Source organism: Leuciscus leuciscus (genome assembly GCF_965113295.1).
Source record: "Leuciscus leuciscus genome assembly, chromosome: 3".
Lineage (NCBI taxonomy): Eukaryota > Metazoa > Chordata > Actinopteri > Cypriniformes > Leuciscidae > Leuciscus > Leuciscus leuciscus.
Window position 1 is genome coordinate 29,126,208 of NC_138727.1, and position 21,088 is coordinate 29,147,295.

Consider the following 21,088-nt stretch of genomic DNA (forward strand, 5'->3'; position numbering starts at 1 on the left):
ACCAATAGTCTGTAAGCGCAGAGGAAATCCGCCCCCAGGAGCGGCGTAGACACGGCCGCCCGCCGAAACACACTTCCACATACCTCGTGCCATAGGTATGAATGGGCGTTCCGTTGGCGGCGTCCATCGGGGGGCCCTGCCCGCCAGCCATGGTGTTCACAGGCTTCGCCGACAGGATGCTGCGCTGAGCCCCAGAATCGACCAGCAGCCACCGGCCGGACAAGGAGTCAGTGATGAATAACAGCTTGCAATCACGGCCAGCGCCCATAGCTGCTAATGAGCGCCGGCCCTGGCTTTTCCCTGGGCTCCAAAACTGCAAGGCTGGCGACACTGCTTGGCCCCAAACCTGGAATGGTAATAACACCACCCGTCCTCACGCTGTCGGCGGGCCGTCACAGCAGCTGTGGTGTCCGGGTCGTCCTCTGTTGGTGGAAGCGGGGCAGACGTGCGCTGGGGGGGCAGCTGCGCATGGACAAACTGCTGCCGGTTGGCAAGGAAAATCCTGTCTGCCTCCACAGCCAGTGCCCGGTAGTCTATGGAGGAAGGGAGGGGAGAACTGGCCAGTGCGGTGCGCACGGGTGCTGGAAGCTGCCGCAGGAAAATGTGGGCGAAGAGGAACGCGGGATCCGCTGCGCCCAGCACAGCCAGCATCCTTTCCATTAACTCGGACGGCTTGCTGTCGCCAAGGCCGTCCAGGGACAGCAGGCGGTCTGCCTTCTCCAGCTCCGACAGTTCAAAGAGGTTCAACAGGAACGTTTTGAGTGCGTCGTACTTGCCGTCGGCCGGCGGAGCCTCTAACAGCGCCATAGCCCTGGCTGTCGTCGAGGCATCTAAGGCCGCCAGCACGTGGAAATACTTTGCAACGTCCTGTGTTATTCCTCTCAGCTGGAACTGGGCCTCGATGTGTTGAAACCACGGCCGTGGATTGCGCTGCCAAAAGTCCGGTAACTTGATAGTGGCCGTGTAGATAGTGCCGGCGCCGCAGCAGCGGCATTTTCACCACCGTCATTGTGTGATATAATTCAGCCGTATCAAACTCGCGCCGGGGTCACCAATGTGGAGTGCAATAAGTGAGGAGACAAGAGACGGAGATGCGTCGAGTCAGCTTTACTCTCCACTTCAATATCAATAAAAACACTGTACAGCGAGTGAGGTCAAAACAGACACACAACGTTAACCCGGAACTCCTATATCATAACAACTCTCCCTTAAAAGTACAGTCCCTTGGTGAATGTCTCTTTCAGTCTTACTTGTGGGTCACCACAATAGTTTGGATATAAACACAGAAATGTACCTTAGCAGTCAAAAGAGCAAATCACCTTTTAAAACTAACATGGTGTTTCAAATAACAGTTGTATCGATTACATCGTTACACCACTAGGTGACGTCAAGTGACTGTTAATGTATTTGACATTGAATGATTCATTCAAAAGATTTGTTCAAAAACACTGATTCATCCAGTAATGAAACAAGTGAAGCAGGCTAGTTATGAGTCTGTCTGTCCAAACAATGGACAAATAAATTACTCACTGCTCTTGACTAAATAGGCTACCTTTTGAAACTTCACAAAAAGGTTATGGTTTACAAAAATAAAAATAAAAATAAATTATTCAGTAATGAATAGGCTATGCAGGCTTTTTTTTTTTTTTTTTTTACATTTGATTGATTACTGTAGTTTTTGTTGTAGTATCAAAATTGGAATCACTGGTGTCTAAACATGTATACCACTGACCCAATCCTCACCTCAGCCTTTCTGGAGCTGCTCTAAATATGTTCTGTACTGTTAAATGAAAGATAAAATATGATAGAGCAATAAAATGAAGAGTGAAAGTAACAGAAGCTCATACAATACATTTTAGCAGGCTTAATTAAGCATGAAAATAACTGAAGGAAATAATTATTTGAACAAATTAAGCCAACTAATATGATTTATATTCTTTTGGTTTCTTATATGGTATCGGTATCAGCGAGTTTACTAATTTACTCAAGAAATCCTCTTAATATGATCCAAATAGCAGTTTTGTAATGTCTAGATCTGCAGTGAGTACAAACAAGCAAGTACCTCCATAGCGTCCAGAGAGAGATTACAGGAGATCTCAAACTTCTTCATCAGGATTTGTTCCTTGTTGTTATAAATGCACACAAACTTTGACTGTCCACCTGCAAGGATCGATTCACCATCCGCAGAGTAGCACAAGGAGGTGAAGGACCTACAAATCAGTTAGAGGAAATAAGTGATTAATTCCGTTTTTTACATACACCTAGGTTCAGAAGGGTAAAACAAGTTTATTTGGGGTGGAAATATTTAGGCTCCTCAGAATTTATTCTTTTGTTAATTCAGGGAGTCACAAAGCGATACGATCGACAAACTTTTAAGGGATGGTTCGGAGTAAAATCAACCTAGGGTCCATTGCACCATGACCTCAAGCCAAACACCCCCCCAGAAGCCTTTTTTCCCTTGGTTGAACATTATTAAAGTTAGAGCTTATTTAGAGAAATCAGCCGGATGGCTTAGTGCAGGCGCTAACGGATCCAAGGATGCATGTCGTAAATTACCCCACTAATAATGCCCAGAATGGTACTTAACTTATACAGTAGTACAAATAGGTTCTGTACTCATAAAACGAGGCATTGGAAAGTTTGTAAGTACATCAGGAGTTTATTTAAATAACACTTGCCTGGCGGCTCATGCTACTGCTAACCCGGATGTCGACGTCACTTCAGGGGTTTGGGAAAAGCACGTAAAAGTCCTGGCAGAAAGCGATGCATAAGGATGTAGTGAAACGATTAATTATTATTTTTTCCGAAGTGTTAACAACTTAGTGTTAACTAATAATTGTTGCAATTAGCAGCAGCATGAGCTGTCAGGCAAGTGTTATTTAAATAAACTCCTGATGTACTTACAAACTTTCCAATGCCTCGTTTTATGAGTACAGAACCTATTTGTACTACTGTATAAGTTTGGAACTATTCTGGGCATTATTAGTGGGGTAATTTACAAGATATATGTGTGCTATATGTCAAATTTGTTACCTTTTTTAATTATAAATAATAAAAAATTATTATTTTGTGCACGAATTTACCAGATTACTGAGTGCCCTATTGTTTACAGTGTTTTTATTCATAGATTTTTAAACAACTATTTTATTTGTGAAAAAAAAAAAAGAAGGGGTGTAACAATTCATCGCGTCACAATATATCACAATACAAAAATGCAACAATATGTATCGTGGATAGTGGCCATCTGTATTGTGTATAGTTCCCAAAAAGGAAAATGACTGTGTGAGGAATAAAAAATAAAAATAAAAATAAATAAATAAATAAAAAACAACATTTACAGAGTCAGTACTACATTAAACTATTATATATAATGTTGAATAATGTATAATATTACAATGGGAGAATATTTGTGGGTCCTGATAATGCCAAATGTCTTAAAACCAGTAAAACAATGTCAACCAGTAAAATGTTTCCTACATTATTCTTAGAGGTCGACTGATATTGGTTTTTGGATGGCCGATGCCGACATCTTAAAAGAGACATTATTTCGGCCAATATACTTCACATTTATTTGAATTAATATTTAATAAATTAGAACAATGATCTGAAAAATCTATAAATTAAACAGACTTACTTTAGATGGCAAATTCTTGATTCTATAATAATTGTATAACATTATTTTTCACAAATAATTTAGTAGTATAATTTTTATACTTTCTTTTTCAGAGTACTTACATTTTAATTATGTATTGATATATAAATAAAGTTTAAACAAATTTGGAAAATAAGTTTTTTAGACAATTCCTACCAGTGATGCGCGGGTCAATGTATAAACAACCCGGACCCGACCGACGTTTTCAACTAACCCGCCCGCAACTCGGACCGCAAAAAAAAAGAACGAAAATATTGTACCCGACCCGCTTCCTGACCCGCATTTTTTAAAAGTAGGCTAGTAAATGCATAGCAAGAAATACACATGACAAAGCCAGCACTTTGGTCATTATCTTTCATTATTTCGGCAACTTTGCTCTTTCTGTTTGTGTATTTGCGGAGCTTCCACTCCCCAGTCTTCACCTTTTCTCTTGCCGCCTCCATCTCTACCTGCAGACTATGCTCGTGCGTCATCTTCGCGCCAGTTATTCAGCCAATAAAGTGTAGGCCTATGTATTTCATAGAAAATTGCATGTGAGCGGAGTGGAGCGGGAGCAAGCGGGCGGATCTTGGACAGAACGCAGAGCGGCATTTTTAAAAGGATGGAGCGTCGCCCTATTTCCCGCTCCAATTTCGCTCCGCGCACACCAAGATTCTGAAGCATGCTCAGTCAAGCCTGACTCAGTCTACTGTTGATGACTGCAAGATGGATTCTATTTTCAGTCAAAACTCGGCTCAATAATGGAGTTCAAAAAGTAGGCTACTTCAAAAAGGAAAATAAGAAGTCATACAGGTGTAAAACTAACTATTATGTGGTAGAAGAAAACGACATCGTTTCAGTCAGTAGGCCTAAAGATTAATTTTGGAATCTAAAAAGACACATCTCTCGAAAACATGCAGTGTGATATGTGAACACGCTGGGAAGAAAGCAAAAGGTTAGCAAATTGAATATGGTAACTTAAAGTGTAGCCTAAATTAAATACAGCGTAAAATGCAAACAATTGATACAAGCCCATTTAAATTTTAATCCTGTGCGCTGCGCACAAGTTCCGTTATAAGAATGTTGTCCTAATAGTTAATTTAGCCTAGGCCTACTTTTAAAACGTTTATGTATATTTATTTTATATTTTTGTTTATATAAATTTTATTTATATTATTAGGCCCATGTATTCGTTTTATTTTACAGCAGTTTGTGTGTACAATGGATATAAGCCCATTTAAATTTTAATCGTGCGCGTTGCACAAAAGTTAACTTATCAAAATTCTGGCCTAATAGTAAATTTACTTTTAAAATTTTTATGTAGGCTATATTTTTGTTTATATAATTGTTATTCATATTATTAGGCCCATTTATTTGTTTAATTTTACAGGACTTTGTGTAGGCTATATTCCTTCTTACATAGGCCTAATTTGTCATTTGAAATAAAACATTTCTATTTGAAAAATGTTGTTGTTGCTCATTAGTTCTTTAGGAGGTAAGGCTGTGGTCTAAGCTACAGTGATATAGGCTACATGTAGATTTTTTTTCCCCTTTTTGGAGCGAGCGGGGGGCGATTTGAGAGGAGCGCGGATCAAACTGCGTTGAGCGCTGATCGAGCGATAATGAGCGGAGCGGCCTGATGAGCGGGGGGGCGGAGGGGTGGACAGTTCCGTGAGCGATGAGCGAAGATTCTCACCGCTCCACTCCGCTTATGCTCTCTATACTACTATATAAATTACAAAGGTTTAATTGGCATCTTTATTTCAAACGACCCGACCGACCGCGACCCGAATATCATTAAAAATATTTTTGGATGACTCGTAACCGCGGGTGACCGCAGGCACCCGCTCATTTCGGATCAACCCGCGCATCACTGATTCCTACCTACCCAACCTTTAAAATTTAACATGTAAAATTTGCGCGCACTGATTTTTTTATTTTTTTATATTAAATAGTTTTTTTATATAAATATAAATTATATTTTTTATATTTTTTAAATAAAGACAATGTAACACTAATTTTACATACAGCACAGGGAACATCATATGAATAGGACATAGTGGCAACTGAATATAGCGTAGCATTGTTTGAAATCAAGGGTTTAAAGTTTACACATTACACTGTACACATTCAATTCACACAGACAGACCGTCACGCGCAGAGTAACACGTTCATGCAGGCAACAAATGTGCACTTCAGAAGATCTGACAGCTGGATTTGAGCAAGTCTGCAAGATTTGTGAAATTAAATGTTCATTAGATATTTAAAGATTTGTTTAAAGACATGCATGTATGTGTTAAAGTGCCCCTATTATGCTATTTTAAAGTTTCTTAATGTTGTTTTGGAGACTCCTATGACAGGTGTACATGCATCAAAGGTCAAAACACGGTTTAATTTTCTCATAATATACATATGCACATCACCAAATTTTCAATGATTCTCAAACGACTCATCAGATGAATCAGTCTCTCTAAATCCCTCCTTTCTGCGAGCTACTCACGCACACACACACTGTACGCGGTAAACCAATCACAACAGACTGCGCTGTCTGGCCAATCAGAGCAGTCTGTTGTGATTGGTTTACTGCGTACAGTATGTGTGTCGAAAACAAAAACGTCCATTGCCATAACGTCAGCTCTGCGTGTCCTGAGGCTTCCTACACCGTAAACTAAACACAGTAACGAACAATGACGTTGATTTTACCATATCAATGCGAGCGCGAGTCCAATGATGAAACATTGGAAGAATTAATTCAACCCGAACCTCCATCGCAAGGACGACTCGAGCAGGACGTTTCTCAGTGATACACTACTCGGTTTGAGGTACATTATGAGATGTTGCAACTGTAATTCCTCACCATCAGCATTAACAAGTGCATGTCCACCAACAAACCGATTATTTTACTTACAGGCCTACTTATTTATTTACAGAGTATTTTTCTAATTTATTGTGGTGAACATGTGGAAACTATCAATAAAGGTGCATACATTAGCCGAGCTCTAGCGTGAATGACTGATGTAACAAACGTGGGTAAAACAAATCTTGCTCCATGCTTAATCTTTCCTCAAAGTAGTGAGAACGACAGACGATCTGCATTAATATACACAGTTTTAGGTAATAGTGGCCCACAACTGATCAGCAGAAGTATTTCAGTAAGACAATAATAATGTGAGTTACAGGAGACCTACACAATATACAACTCAAAACTAAGTATTTTGAACATCATCTTTCAAGAGCAAGCGGTTTGCAAATCCTGCATTGAACTCCCGAGATTTGAGAAGCAGTCGTCTCAGTAAAATAAAGGGAACACAGCAAAAGTTTAGGATTATACTGCTGTGGTATCGTGGTAAAGATGAGTTTTAACCACTGATTTTTCACATGCTCGTCCTTGGGAAGTGAAAATAAAACACGCCCCTTAATCACAGCCCAATGGAGCAGTATCAGACTCACATTCTGACTAGAATTGGAGTATGACGACGTCAGGCTAATGTTACACACTACATGAAAGGTCATTTTTAAAAATCCATAATAGGGGCCCTTTATATATGCTTGTATCATTTTTTTATTTTTTTATTCAGTATCATTAAAATGATTGAATTTCATTATAGACTTCAACTCAATATTAATACAATTATTCAAAAATAAGCTAATTTAAAAATAGAAATATATATATATTTTTTTTAAAGCATTTTGCTTTTTGGCCAAGAGCATTCAGAATTCAGGTTTCAGCCCATAATTTTCATTTCGGTGCATCCCTACTCTCTATGTGTGTAGTATGGCTTTTATGCACAATTTTTATACAGAATTTGGGGGCGGCAAAAGTCGTGGTCACACTAGACTTTGAGCACGCAAAATTTCTATGGACGCTGCAGCGGGCGTAATATGATGTCACACTCTGCTGCGTCTTTATAAAAAAAACAGTTCCGAATATAATACATCCAAAATGTAAAAATATGCAATCTACTCCACTTTGCAGTAATCCTGCAGATTTATAATTTGCATTCTTTAAGCAAAGAGGCCGATTTGTGACATCAACCTTCTATTGGTCACACGTCTTCACATGATAGAGATTTGCAGGTGAGAGTTCACCAAGCTTGAATTTTGGAACGCCGCGGAATTTTCTGTCTCCTGCATTCATCTACATATAAATGGAAGTCAGTGGACCGAAAAGGGTAATATGACCGTCCCTTTAGATCACCAAAGATTTAAACCCCTAGAGTACTGAATAAAAGAACAGCAATTTGGAGATCATTTCCAAGCCCATCTGCTACTGTCTGACTTACTTTCCCTTGGCAGACTGTTTAGCAGTGATCTTGTCTGTCTCTTTACGTCCCATCTGCAGGTCATGGCGGCCAACAACACAGCCAGTCTGTCCTCCAGTCTGAGGGTTCCAGAATGTGATCTCACCATCCAGACAGGCCACTGCCAACTCTTGACCATCAGGACGATACGTTACAGCCAGTCCTGAATGAGCACAGGTGCAAGACATCTTAAAATAACTTTTCTTTCCAATCCATCTGCTCTATTTCTCTCTGAATAGTTTCACATCAACTGTCACTTTGTGAACTTGCCATCAGAGTTGAGCCGCAGGGTCTCTTTGGTCTGCCAGCTGTCTAGCATGTCCCACAGCCGGACAGTTTTGTCCCATGACACACTGGCAAGCACAGACTGGACTGGGCTGAAGCACAAGTTGCTGACCGGACCCTCATGACCACTGAGCACCTGCACCAGCAATAAAGAGTTACAAAGGACTGAATTCTTGGCCTAGACGGAAAATTATGGACCCACTGGGCCAAAAAACTTAAGGCCCCGATATACTTCAAGTGAAATCGAACAACAAATTTCAGTAACGTAATTTCCAACAAAATCAGTCCAAACCGAACTGTGTATGGAGTTCGTTTTGGGAGTTCAAAACAGCTTGCTGGAAAAGTTCGCTATGACTGGTAAACACCTTTGTACTACCATTGGTCCGTGGCGATTACATAATAGGTAATAATTCATTCATTCAATTATCAATTTCTCCTGTTCAATCCGTTGAATGATTGAAAACATGAACACACTGGAGAGCTGCTTTATAGTAGAAACTGAAGTTGTACTTCTGATGAAATGAGACACTGACTTTTTCATGTTTAATACGGTAAAGATGCTTGATTTTAAAGGCTCACTATGCAGTTTCCATTTTTTGGAGTACTTGTATTTAACGTTACTGTCGTAAATACCACTCACGCAGAGCCGTCGTTTTCTTTTCCTTGACTCTTCCGACCGCGCTTTCTTCGTCGACTCTGCCAAAGCGGTTATATTAAGGTACAAATCTTGCATAGTGTGCCTTCTATTTTAAGCAATCTATAGTATACAGTGCTATATAAATAAACGTCACGTGAATTGCAGAGCTTTCCACGTTATGATCTGATGCTATTCTTATGCTTTTTTTTTAAATGCTTGCTGTTTTCTCAAATTTGTTGTGTTTATTTTGTTAGAGAAGAAAGCGTGCAGCACATATTTACATATTCATCTAAACACCGCTCTCACCAGTGTGGGAAGCATCGGATGTTCACTAACAGAATATCGCTGCTAACATATTTCAAACTTCTTTTTATCCTAAGCGAAGAACGAAAAAGAACTTTGCCGCGAGTATATCAGGGCCTTATTTCAAACCTAATGTTTAGCTAACCAATAACTACAGTTTCATTTCTATTTTTACACCATTTAAAGAAAAAAAAGCTGCTTATTGATATAATCTGACAACTGTATGGAGAAATAAAAAGGATATTACACCTCTAGCAGTCGTCCAGTCTGCATGGACCAAAGGAAGATCTCAAACGAGTCCTGAGAACCTGCACACACCAACTCCCCACTACTGTCCACTGCCAGAGAGGAGAACTGGGCTGGTCGTGGTGATGTCATGGTACGGAAGTTCCGGTATCTGAGAGAACAGAGTTTAGCACACAGAGTTTATTTTTTAATCTGTACCCAGAAATATAGATCTATCTACAGATGAAACTCGAAAAATTTTAATATCGTGCAAAAGTTCGTCCATTTCAGTAATTCAAATTAAAAGGTGAAACTAATATATTTAGTATATATAACTATACATACGCATGATTATACTTTTCAGAAGGCTGACATTTCTGTATTTAAATTTTTTTTTAAAAATTGATTTCATGTAATATTCTACATTTCTGAGATTTTGAATTTGGGGTTTTCATAAGCTGTAGGCCATAATCAAAATTATAACTTTTGCATGATATTCAAATTTTTGGAGTTTCACCTGTATCTATCTGCAAGTTATTTTTGTTTTCACAAAGTCTGAGAGTATCTCAGACGCTTAAAGATTGGTCTACTTTTGACTCACAATGGATTCAACTCAATTTCGAACATGGGACTAATAACAAAGACGGACTTGTTTATCACCATAATGATTCCTTTACAGAAATGTTTTGTTTAGCCAAAACCCCAAAATAAAGTTGTTTAATAATCAATTCATTCATTTAATAATAAACTCAAATAAAAATGTTTTTTACAGAAGACCATTTATATATAAACTTTTCTTTTCTACTCCAATTCATTGTTGAAATATAAAAAAATTTAATTGTCTGGCATATAAAAAAAAAATATATAAAAAAAAGACTTCAGTTGAGCATATGTTGAGACGGAAGCGCCAGAACTGCAACTGATAGAATGCACTGTAGCACGATACTACGATATTTCTTCAAAAGCAGATCAGAGACATTTTAATCGTCCACGATAAAAAAAATCGTGATATCACACAACCCTAGGAGCTATGGTCATTTAATGGCTTTCCTGAGGTATATGTAACGTAATGTGGCATTGTTTATAAGCAGTTTATTGACTTCTTTCTACAGTTGAAACACTAGCTATGTTTCCATCAACTTGTCAATTGAATTATCTGAAGTTCGGTAAAAAAAATCATGCGAATAAAGCTGGTGAAAGTGTGTTTCCATCAAACGGCTTTAAAGTGAATAAAAACCTGTGCGTAATGACGTCACATGCTGTTTTGCGATCAAATTGGTATATCGAATTGATTTGAGACATTTTAAGGTGTTTCCATTCATTTTCGCACTGAATCGCACAACATTCAAGCAAACATTTGCGAACAAAGTTTTGCTAGACAAAATGGATCGCACCATCTACCAACAAATGATCAATATTGCACAAGTTGTAATAGTGCAGAGTCCTGCACGGGTCCATTTTTGGAGACCCGCCCCCGCCCGCAAAGTTCAGCACCAGATCTGACCCGTGCCCGCGATAAATCGCACACAAGCTAAAATCATTCCATTTAAAGTGCTTTATTTTTTATATCGCACCTCTCTCAACATCACAATAGCCTCATGAATGGGCTAATGAGCGCTAAAGTGCGCTTTGTTTTGGGCCATTCAAGCAGCCTAGGCTACCTCCAGTTCACGCGTGGGCGCCTCTCCGTGTCCTGATTATTGCCTGCTATATTTAGCTCTTATTTATTAAATCCAGGAAAATGGTTGATTAAACATTGATTAAAATTAAGATACAATTAATACAAAACGAAATTCACTTTAAAGAAAGTCTTTCTACAAAAACAAACTTAATAATAGGGCTGTACTCAACCAAAGAAAATCTTGGTCGACTGAAGTCCTGAAGTTTTCGACTAAAAATCGACTAAAAATGACGTTAGAAAAAAAACGTTAAATTAATTAGCTGCGCACTGTGCGCAGTACTTGGTAGCCTTGTTGTCCGCCTAAATGAATTATAAATAAACATTTAAAAAAACTAGTAGGCTATTTGCAGTATTAAATCGTTTTTGACGTATTAATGTGCACTGAAATGAGTCTGGCACACGAGTCTGTCGGCTCTGACAGCGTTGCATCACGTGCACCTGCGCAATATCATAGCCTATGATTTCCGAAAATAGTACTATGTTGTCAACTAGTGATATCATGACAACTTTTGAGGAATATGTAACATAATTTAGACAATTGTTTCTGTCATATGTATTATAATAACTGACAGACTCTATAATTTCAGCCGCTCTGTGCAGCTCGCACAGAGTGAGGCTGAACCTATTTTTTACAGTCTATGCTATGGGCTGAACATAGGAGCTCAGCTTCGCGGCTGAGACACGAATAGACTATTAACTTAAAGCTTTTACTCTTAAACACAAAAGGCACGTCCACTTTAATAAAAAAATAATATTTATTAAACAAACCAGATCAAGTAATATTCAGCAAACCTTCTAGTAGCATACTTTCTTCAATCTGTCCGTCTTCTCCGGTGAGTTGGGCTAATCCAAAAGAAGTGAAAACAAGGGGGGTGTTCTGAAGACAGACTGTTACCTGTGAAACAGGGGTGCTCTGAAAACACCCCCATTAGCAATTAGTGCTTTCCACCTGATGAAATGAACGCGGCAAAACTGATGAAATGAACGCGGCAAAACTGATTACCGGTAAATGAACGCGACAAAACTAATGCAATGAACGCGGCAAAAAATCGACCAATCAGAATTTTGGTCGAGCCAGAACGTATCGACCAAATAATCGACTAATCGACTGGAAGAATACAGCCCTACTTAATAAAGTGGTCAAAATCATGTCTGCCCACTCCATTTGTCTCCAGATATTCGGGATCATCTTATCTTATTCATGCTTTTTTCACTTTTCATATAATCAACATGAAAAAAAAAAATGTATATATATATATATATATATATTTTTTATTTTTTTTTTTTTATTTTTTTTAACATGAATCCATCCATCCATCCATCCATCCATCTTCTACCGCTTATCCGGGGCCGGGTCGCGGGGGCAGTAGTCTAAGCAGGGATGCCCAGACTTCCCTCTCCCTAGACACTTCCTCCAGCTCTTCCGGGGGGACACCGAGGCGTTCCCAGGCCAGCCGGGAGACATAGTCTCTCCAGCGTGTCCTAGGTCTTCCCCGGGGTCTCCTCCCGGTGGGACATGCCCGGAACGCCTTCCCGGGAAGGCGTCCAGGAGGCATCCGGAAAAGATGCCCGAGCCACCTCAACTGACCCCTCTCGATGTGGAGGAGCAGCGGCTCTACTCTGAGCTCCTCCCGAGTGACCGAGCTTCTCACCCTATCTCTAAGGGATCGCCCAGCCACCCTGCGGAGAAAGCTCATTTCGGCCGCTTGTATCCGGGATCTTGTCCTTTCGGTCATGACCCACAGCTCATGACCATAGGTGAGAGTAGGAACGTAGATTGACTGGTAAATCGAGAGCTTCGCCTTGCGGCTCAGCTCCTTCTTCACCACGACAGACCGGTACAGGGCCGCATTATTGCAGAAGCTGCACCGATCCGCCTGTCAATCTCCCGTTCCATCCTTCCCTCACTCGTGAACAAGACCCCAAGATACTTGAACTCCTCCACTTGAGGCAGGAGCTCTCCACCAACCTGAAGCGGGCAAACCACCCTTTTCCGACTGAGAACCATGGCCTCGGATTTGGAGGTGCTGATTCTCATCCCAGCCGCTTCACACTCGGCTGCAAACCGTCCCAGTGCATGCTGGAGGTCCTGGTTTGATGAGGCCAACACGACAACATCATCCGCAAAGAGCAGAGATGAAATCGTGTGGTCCCCAAACCTGACCCCCTCCGGCCCCTGGCTGCGCCTAGAAATTCTGTCCATAAAAATTATGAACAGAACCGGCGACAAAGGGCAGCCCTGCCGGAGTCCAACACGCACCGGGAACAAGTCTGACTTACTGCTGGCAATACGAACCAAGCTCCTGCTCCGGTCGTACAGGGACCGGATAGCCCTTAGCAAAGGGCCCCGGACCCCATACTCCCGGAGCACCCTCCACAGGCCGCCGCGAGGGACACAGTCGAATGCCTTCTCCAAATCCACAAAGCACATGTGGATTGGTTGGGCAAATTCCCATGAGCCCTCCAGCACCCTGTAGAGGGTATAGAGCTGGTCCAGTGTTCCACGACCGGGACGAAAACCACACTGTTCCTCCTGAATCCGAGGTTCTACTATCGGCCGGATTCTCCTCTCCAGTACCCTGGCATAGACTTTCCCAGGGAGGCTGAGAAGTGTGATCCCCCTATAGTTGGAGCACACCCTCCGATCCCCCTTCTTGAAAAGAGGGACCACCACCCCGGTCTGCCAGTCCAAAGGTACTGTCCCCGAGCCAAGACAGCCCCACAACATCCAGAGACTTGAGGTACTCAGGGCGGATCTCATCCACCCCCGGTGCCTTGCCACCGAGGAGTTTCTTGACTACCTCGGTGACTTCAGCTTGGGTGATGGACGAGTCCGCCTCCGAGCCCTCAGCCTCTGCTTCCTCAATGGAAGAGTATACTTCCTCAAAGTATTCCTTCCACCGTCCGGTGATATCCCCAGTCGAGGTCAACAGCTGCCCACCTCCACTGTAAACAGCGTTGGTAGGGCACTGCTTCCCCCTCCTGAGGCGCCGGACGGTTTGCCAGAATCTCTTCGAGGACGACCGATAGTCCTTCTCCATGGCCTCACCGAACTCCTCCCAGGCCCGAGTTTTTGCCTCCACAACCACCCGGGCTGCAGTCCGCTTGGCCCGTCGGTACCCATCAGCTGCCTCAGGAGTCCCACAAGCCAGCCAGGCCCGATAGGACTCCTCCTTCAGCTTGACGGCATCCCTTTAAACATGAATATGAAACTAAATCGTTTTTTAATGACTGGGCTACAACACATAGGCTTATTAGCCTGCCCTACAATCACTGAATATTATTTTGCTTGATTGACGGGTTTTTATTTAAAAGAAAGAGCGTAGCCTACAAAATACTTAGGCCTACTAAAATATAATTAATATTATTTTATTGCATTTGTATTAGTTGTTTGAAGAGTAAAAAAAAAAAAAAAAATCGGTCGATCTTAACGCAAATTTACAACCGGCCAGTCGGTCGGACTAAAAGGGAGAAAAAATGTATTGGGTCGGTCCTAAATTGACAGGATCGGTCGGGTAACGGCAAACAAGAATATTTTTAAGGATGCCCAAAACACATATTTGCGAGTGTGTAATGGCAATTTAGACATACAAATATTGCACATATTTTTCATCCGCTACCCGCCCGCAAGGAGTTCATTATCCGCCCGCATCCCCGCCTGTGAATTTTAGGAATGTCACAATCCACCCGTTTTAGCCACTTTTATGCGGGAACCCAAACCATTGCAGGACTCTAGGTGCTTATGTGACAGCTGATAGCGACATTATTTGACTATTATGGCATTTCTTAGATTTTTGCTATAATAGCCGTTTTATTTTTCTGTTAAATTCAATTCAAAAAGTATCTCGTCTCCTCGTTTGTCCACTTTGTTGACACCGGCCATGTGTGCAAACCAGACAGTATATAATGGGTGCAAACTGGGCGGAAATTAACTAAAACTTCTTTTATGGCGGGTTGTACCCATAAAATGACCTAAAACTTAATCGCAATCCATTATTTATTCGGCCAATAACGTTTCCATCAGCGTTTATCGCATAAACCGTACATCGATCAAGATAAAATCCGATGAGACCGACCGCATTTCATTTTAGTCGATATTCAAGAAATTAAATCGAATTTTACTGTTTCCATAAGGCATTTTTCATTCGATATCACATAATTCGGATAAAAAAGTGTTGATGGAAACATAGCTACTGAGTGATTACAGGAGACATGATACATTTCACAAAATGAACAACATGATACCTGTGCAGGTCAAATGCTCTGACAGTGCCATCTAGTGAGGCGCTGACCACTACAAAGCCACTGGAAGTGAAGGCAACATTGGTGACACTGCTGGAGTGTTCAGTGAACGTCACAAAACAGAGGCCACTGTTGGTGTTCCACACTTTTACCTGGAAAGTAGCAGTTTAACTTAATCTCTCACTTATTTATTCTCTCAATAAAAACCTAGCGTTAGAAGACTCACCTTCCCATCATCCCCTCCAGTAACAAGATACTGACCATCAGGTGAATAAGCCAAAGAGTTCATGTTGTTGAAGTGTCCTTGCTGTTTGAAAACATAGGACTCACTCTGCCATTCCCAAACCAGCAGCTGGCCCAGACCTTTAACATAGAACAGACGCAAGAAATTATAGCAAAGGATAGAACACTGTTGTGCTCTTTAGAAAAAGACCTGGTTGTAAGAATAATACCTGAACAACCAAAGCCAATCCAATCGCCAGTGGGGTTCATAGCAATAGTAGAAATCCTCTGATCTGAAATACTAGATGTGAATTCAATAAACAATTCAATAAACAGCATGGAATAAATTCACAGCAATGTAGTCACAAACAATAGTGGTTGAGACTGAAGATAGATGAAAATCGAAATCCAAGACACACTGGAGGTTGAAGCTGGGTAAAAATGCAGAGACCTTCATTTAGGCAATTTTTGTATAAAGATTCTTAAAACCTCAAGATCTTTTACTTTAAACGAAATACAGCTTTCTATTAAGATGTCCTCGTAAGGCTCCACACAATAACATTATGTGAACAGTGAAGTCCGATTCACAAAAAATGGCTCTTATGAAATTGTCTTTTTAAAGAACCACAAAAAAAAAAAAAAAAAAAAAACTCAGAGACTTTCTTAAAGGACAAGTTCGGTATTTTACACTTAAAGCCCTGTTTTCAGATCGTTTCTGATGAAATAGAACGGTTAAGATTGAAATTTGGACACATGCTGCTGGCCCGAGAATTTTCGGTTTCTGTGGTAGCACACCTCCACCTCCACAATGGCTGCATAGGTGCACTGGAACAATCCTTCCTAAAACGCATTAAACTTTCGTTTACAAAGACGTGAAACTCACCGAGTGGTCAGGGGTGTTCACTGATATGCTCACACAAAAATCGCTGCAAAAGATGCTTTCCAACAGGTTTTATCGTAGTTTTTGTCCAACTCCATTGACTTGTATTGGATGTGCTGTGAGGTACAGCATTACTCCGCCGCCGGGCTGGAGTGTCTATTATTCAAGCTCTCAACGGAAGAATGTACAGGTGTGAGGCGTCCACAGTTTTACAACGAATGGTAAAACACCTGTTGGAAAACATCTTTTACTGCGATTTTTGTGTGAGCATATCAGTGAACACCCCTGACCACTCGGTGAGTTTCACGTCTTTGTAAACGAAAGTTTAATGCGTTTTAGGAAGGATTGTTCCAGTGCACCTATGCAGCCATTGCTGAAGTGGGGGAGTGCTACCACAGAAACCGAAAATTCTCGGGCCAGCAGCATGTGTCCAAATTTCAATCTTAAACGTTCTATTTCATCAGAAACGATCTAAAAACAGGGCTTTAAGTGTAAAATACCGAACTTGTCCTTTAACTCTTCAAAAAAAGCTGCGACACATAATGTGTAAGATTTACTTCAATCGTAATTCACACAGAAGTTTTTTTGTTTGTGCTGATTATTCTGTTGTTAAATAAACAGCAAATTAACTGCACAGTTTGGGCACTGCTGTTCATTTTTAAAATGTATATTCTTGTAACATACCAACAGGGATGGAAATTAACTTTTTTGTCCACCGGCCACTGTGGCTGGTGGATTTCAAAATCTACCAGCCACTCAATGTTTTTACCAGCCACTTTCTTGTTTTTAACCGACAATGTGTAACTGCATGTGAAAATTAATTAATACTACAAGATCTACAATACTTAAGCAGTTTATTTAATCTCAAGTCTCAATGAAATACTGACATTTTCTCTTTCTCTCTTATATATATTTCTCTTTTTTACCTGGATGTGGCATTTGAATGATTCGTGGTCTTTTATGGCTTCCAGTTTTAGGTTTTTAGTCCCAATAATGAAACTAGGCTGGGCGATATGGACCAAAAGTCATATCCCGATTATTTAGGCTGAATATCGATATACGATATATATCTCGATATTTTTTACGCAAAGTGAGAGCAAATGTTCAGTCAAAGTCAAAGCCAAATATGACATGTCACAAGTAGTTTTATTGAAACCGGCTATTTCCACACGCACAAGTACTGTCCCCCTTTACTTAACATAAATTGTAAGAATATGACTAATAGTAAAGACAATGTTTATACAATGTTAATACAATGTTGGTATGAGCCACTAGAGTCATTTAAAAATATAAAAAATAACACAAAGAAAAATAAAGTGGCATTTTGGGGTTAATATGGAAACGACAGTTACCATGGTGAATACACAATATTAACAATAACTGTTAATGAACCATGGAAACTGCTCCTGGTGAATGGTATGAAAATCATCCCTGCATTACTTTTATTTTGTGTAATTTACAACGTAACGGCGTTGCATGCTCGTAGTTTATTTTGCACTTTATATACAGTGAGGCGATACACAGCGCGCGCCGCCACATTTGCGCGTGCATTTGAAGAGTGTTCGCTATGAGAACAGGATAACGGCTGACGTGACAGGACAAGAAAGTCCGTTTTTCTGAGGTGAAAGACTTTATTTCAGCGTACACTTATGTCCTCTAAAAGTGTCCGCCGTCTGTGTGAAACAGTATATTTTTATTTACCCGCCACGGTGGCCGGTAGGTGAAGCGAATTTACCCGCCACAACACAAAATCACCCGCATTTGGCTGGTGGCGGGTGCTAATTTCCATCCCTGCATACCAAGTTAGAAGGTTCCCTGAATAATTTACAACATTAGCTGAAATATCATTGTTTTTCTAAATGCAAGTAAAAAGGGCATCATAACTGAAATATGCCCAAAATACAATTCAAATCGAGAGCTCAACCGCAATTGCATCATCCCAACTGGAAATATAATTTGACAAATATTCACTTGAAATATGGCAAACCTGAGTGAGTGAATGAGGTCAAATTCTGGCATCTCATGCAGGTGGAAAGCTCCAGATGCGAAGCCGGTCACAAGAATGTGTGTTTTCTTGTGGAAGGCAGCCGCTGTCAAATTGTTGAAATCCCCTTCCTTGTTAAAATAGTGTCTGTTTAAATGCAATATTAGAAACACATCTTTGCATGTTATTATACACACATGAGAGCTTTTTCCATGCTCTACAATCAGTTTAAAGGCCTGTTCAGACCAACACAAATGTTCAACATGAAAATTCAGCCCAGTTTTCACATGTAATTTGTCTGTTCAGAATAATCACTCTTTGACAGTAGTGGTGCTTACGGAAACACAGAAACAGCGGTACACAAGGAAAGCGGTTTGTTATGCTCATCAAGATGCTAAAATACACCAGTAGTTTTAAAAGGTGCATTAACTGCCGTTCATTCAAATTAAAATGATTTTCGCACCTTATTTTTGCATAACATTCGTCTTGGTGTGAACAGGCCTTGAGAATTGACCAAAAGATTGAAGAGATAAGGATAGTTTGGGAGAGAAAAACTGACAAACTCACTTGCTCCTCAGTGAATAGTGAACGTTTTTGATGCCTTCCACCTCTTTGGGTGTTTCTGCGCTTCCTTTAATCACATCATCCTCGCCTACAATTTCCACAATATCATCATCATCTTTTTCCTCCCCATCTCTGCTTTTTTTCTCCTCCTGCATCTTCTTTCTCTCAGAGTATTTTGGTCCCTTCCGTAAGCCCTCGAGCTCAGTGTCACTTTCCCATACACACAAAGTGCCCTCCTGGCTCACTGTGTACATCTGTAAAAACAAGTGAAAAGCAGCTTAAAGGTGCCACATTTAAGCACAGGTATGTCATTAGAGCACAGCTAAAACAAAGTAATTTCAGTGTTCCTTTCAAACTCAGTCACTCATAACACTACACAAAAGCTTTCAAAGACTAGGTTTGTTATAAACTAAAGTTTTGAATATTATAGATAATGAAAGAGAAATCCTCCCACATGCAATTCCATATTGAGACTGATCAAGTCCTATTAAAAGAGCTAGCAAATGAGCTGATTAACTGAACAAGATATACTACACTGAAAAATGTGGTGCAGAAACTATTTTCACTTAAATGTTAGTTAAATTTCACAAATAATTACAAAGAAACACCAAGTAACATCTAATTAAATGTGAAACTTTGTAGTTGAATAACTGAAATAGTATTTTCTTGTAAAACACGCTCCAATAATCCGTTTTATTTACAACTTTCCCAAAAAAATATTTTTTACAGTGTACACCAGGGTTTCTTGTGTGGGTCAGGTTAACTGAGGGTGGTTATGTTGTGTAGCTTATAAAATTAAAAAGTATTACTTTGAAAGACACTGACATTACATGACATTTTCTGAAAAGAGAAATGTTTAAAAATTGTTAAAATGGAACCACTTCCAAAACCAACTGGTAGGTTTTGTTTGGGAAGAGTCTAGTTTTGTAGTATTGCAATGTTGCAGAACAGCAAGAAAAAAATGCAATGAATTAATAAACAGAGCAATTCCAAGAGGGTCCTCACACCATCGGTGCTCTGGCCCTAACAATCTATTACGACGACTTAATGTTTAATATACAACAATACGTTGCAAAATACTCTTGACCCGATAAAATCGTAAAGAAAGGGCAGCTAGTTGATTTACCCATGTGCTACACAAATGCAGCAGACACTTTTTACAAACTCACATCCAAGCTGTCCTTCTCAAAGAAACAGCCCACTATGATGTCCTTATGACCCCCAAGCGAGTAGTAGATGAGATTCGCCCATCTTTCTGCTCCAAAGATCCAAGTGGTCATGTCCTTGCTACCAACAGCAAAGCACCTAGTTATCAGAGAAGGAGAGTGAGAGTGTAACTGGTTACATAGTGGTAAAATACAGTCCAAGAATTGTTTGCAGTGTTATATATCAAACACATTACTAAATACCGTGGGAAACCAGTAAGTAAAAATGGACAAACACAAAACATGTGAATTATATTTGTTATCGCACTGAAATAAAAGATAGAATAAATCGCACTGTAACAAAATGACTGCTGTGAGGCGGCATTCATACATCAAAGGAAAGAATATAGAAAAAAAATATTTTACGCACTTGGAATCATCTGTCCAGTCGATACAAGTCGTCTCATCAAATGGTCCATAATAACTCTTTTCTAATGCAAATGCATTAAACTCTCTGTTTTTTCCAGGCGCATCAAACATTAGAGCCACATTTTTCTTTGTTATTACAAATTTCCTATAAAAAATTAAAGGAACATGAAATAAGAGCTACTCATGCATAAAGTCATATTGTGTAGATAAAAAGTGCTGTGTGCAGGTGTGTAATAGCTGACCTTCCATCAGGGGAGAAAGACACACTGTGAACAGGATTATGGAAGTGATGATGGTAAAGTACTGCCCGGGTGACCAAGCTGACCAGTATGGCTGCTCCATCTGAAACACATTCATCAAACGGTGTTAGAGTCCAAAACTACGCTTGTTCTATGGTTCCATTTTCTCATTCATTACATTGTTTTTCCCTTACAAATGATATTATTAGCATCATAATTTGAATGAAAAGCTAAATATTAGAAATCATTTCATTATTTCTTAGTATTTGGTACAGCAGTTAGTTCACCCTAAAATGAAAATTATGTCAGTAATTATTCAC

At 40.1% G+C, this 21,088-nt stretch overlaps 1 protein-coding gene across 1 annotated transcript in view; it reads right to left on the minus strand.

Moving 5' to 3' along the window:
* The window catches only part of pwp2h (PWP2 small subunit processome component), a 45,470-nt gene that overhangs the window by 17,305 nt on the left and 7,077 nt on the right, over positions 1–21,088 (minus strand). The window contains exons 4-15 of the mRNA XM_082165364.1: positions 20,772–20,871; positions 20,531–20,674; positions 20,125–20,260; positions 18,959–19,209; positions 18,395–18,538; positions 15,758–15,828; positions 15,532–15,668; positions 15,309–15,457; positions 9,407–9,554; positions 8,203–8,353; positions 7,915–8,095; positions 2,063–2,210 (exon numbers count right to left, since the gene is read on the minus strand). Of these exons, the coding sequence (XP_082021490.1) occupies positions 2,063–2,210; positions 7,915–8,095; positions 8,203–8,353; positions 9,407–9,554; positions 15,309–15,457; positions 15,532–15,668; positions 15,758–15,828; positions 18,395–18,538; positions 18,959–19,209; positions 20,125–20,260; positions 20,531–20,674; positions 20,772–20,871 (1,760 nt within the window). The remainder of the gene's footprint in view (positions 1–2,062; positions 2,211–7,914; positions 8,096–8,202; positions 8,354–9,406; positions 9,555–15,308; positions 15,458–15,531; positions 15,669–15,757; positions 15,829–18,394; positions 18,539–18,958; positions 19,210–20,124; positions 20,261–20,530; positions 20,675–20,771; positions 20,872–21,088) is intronic.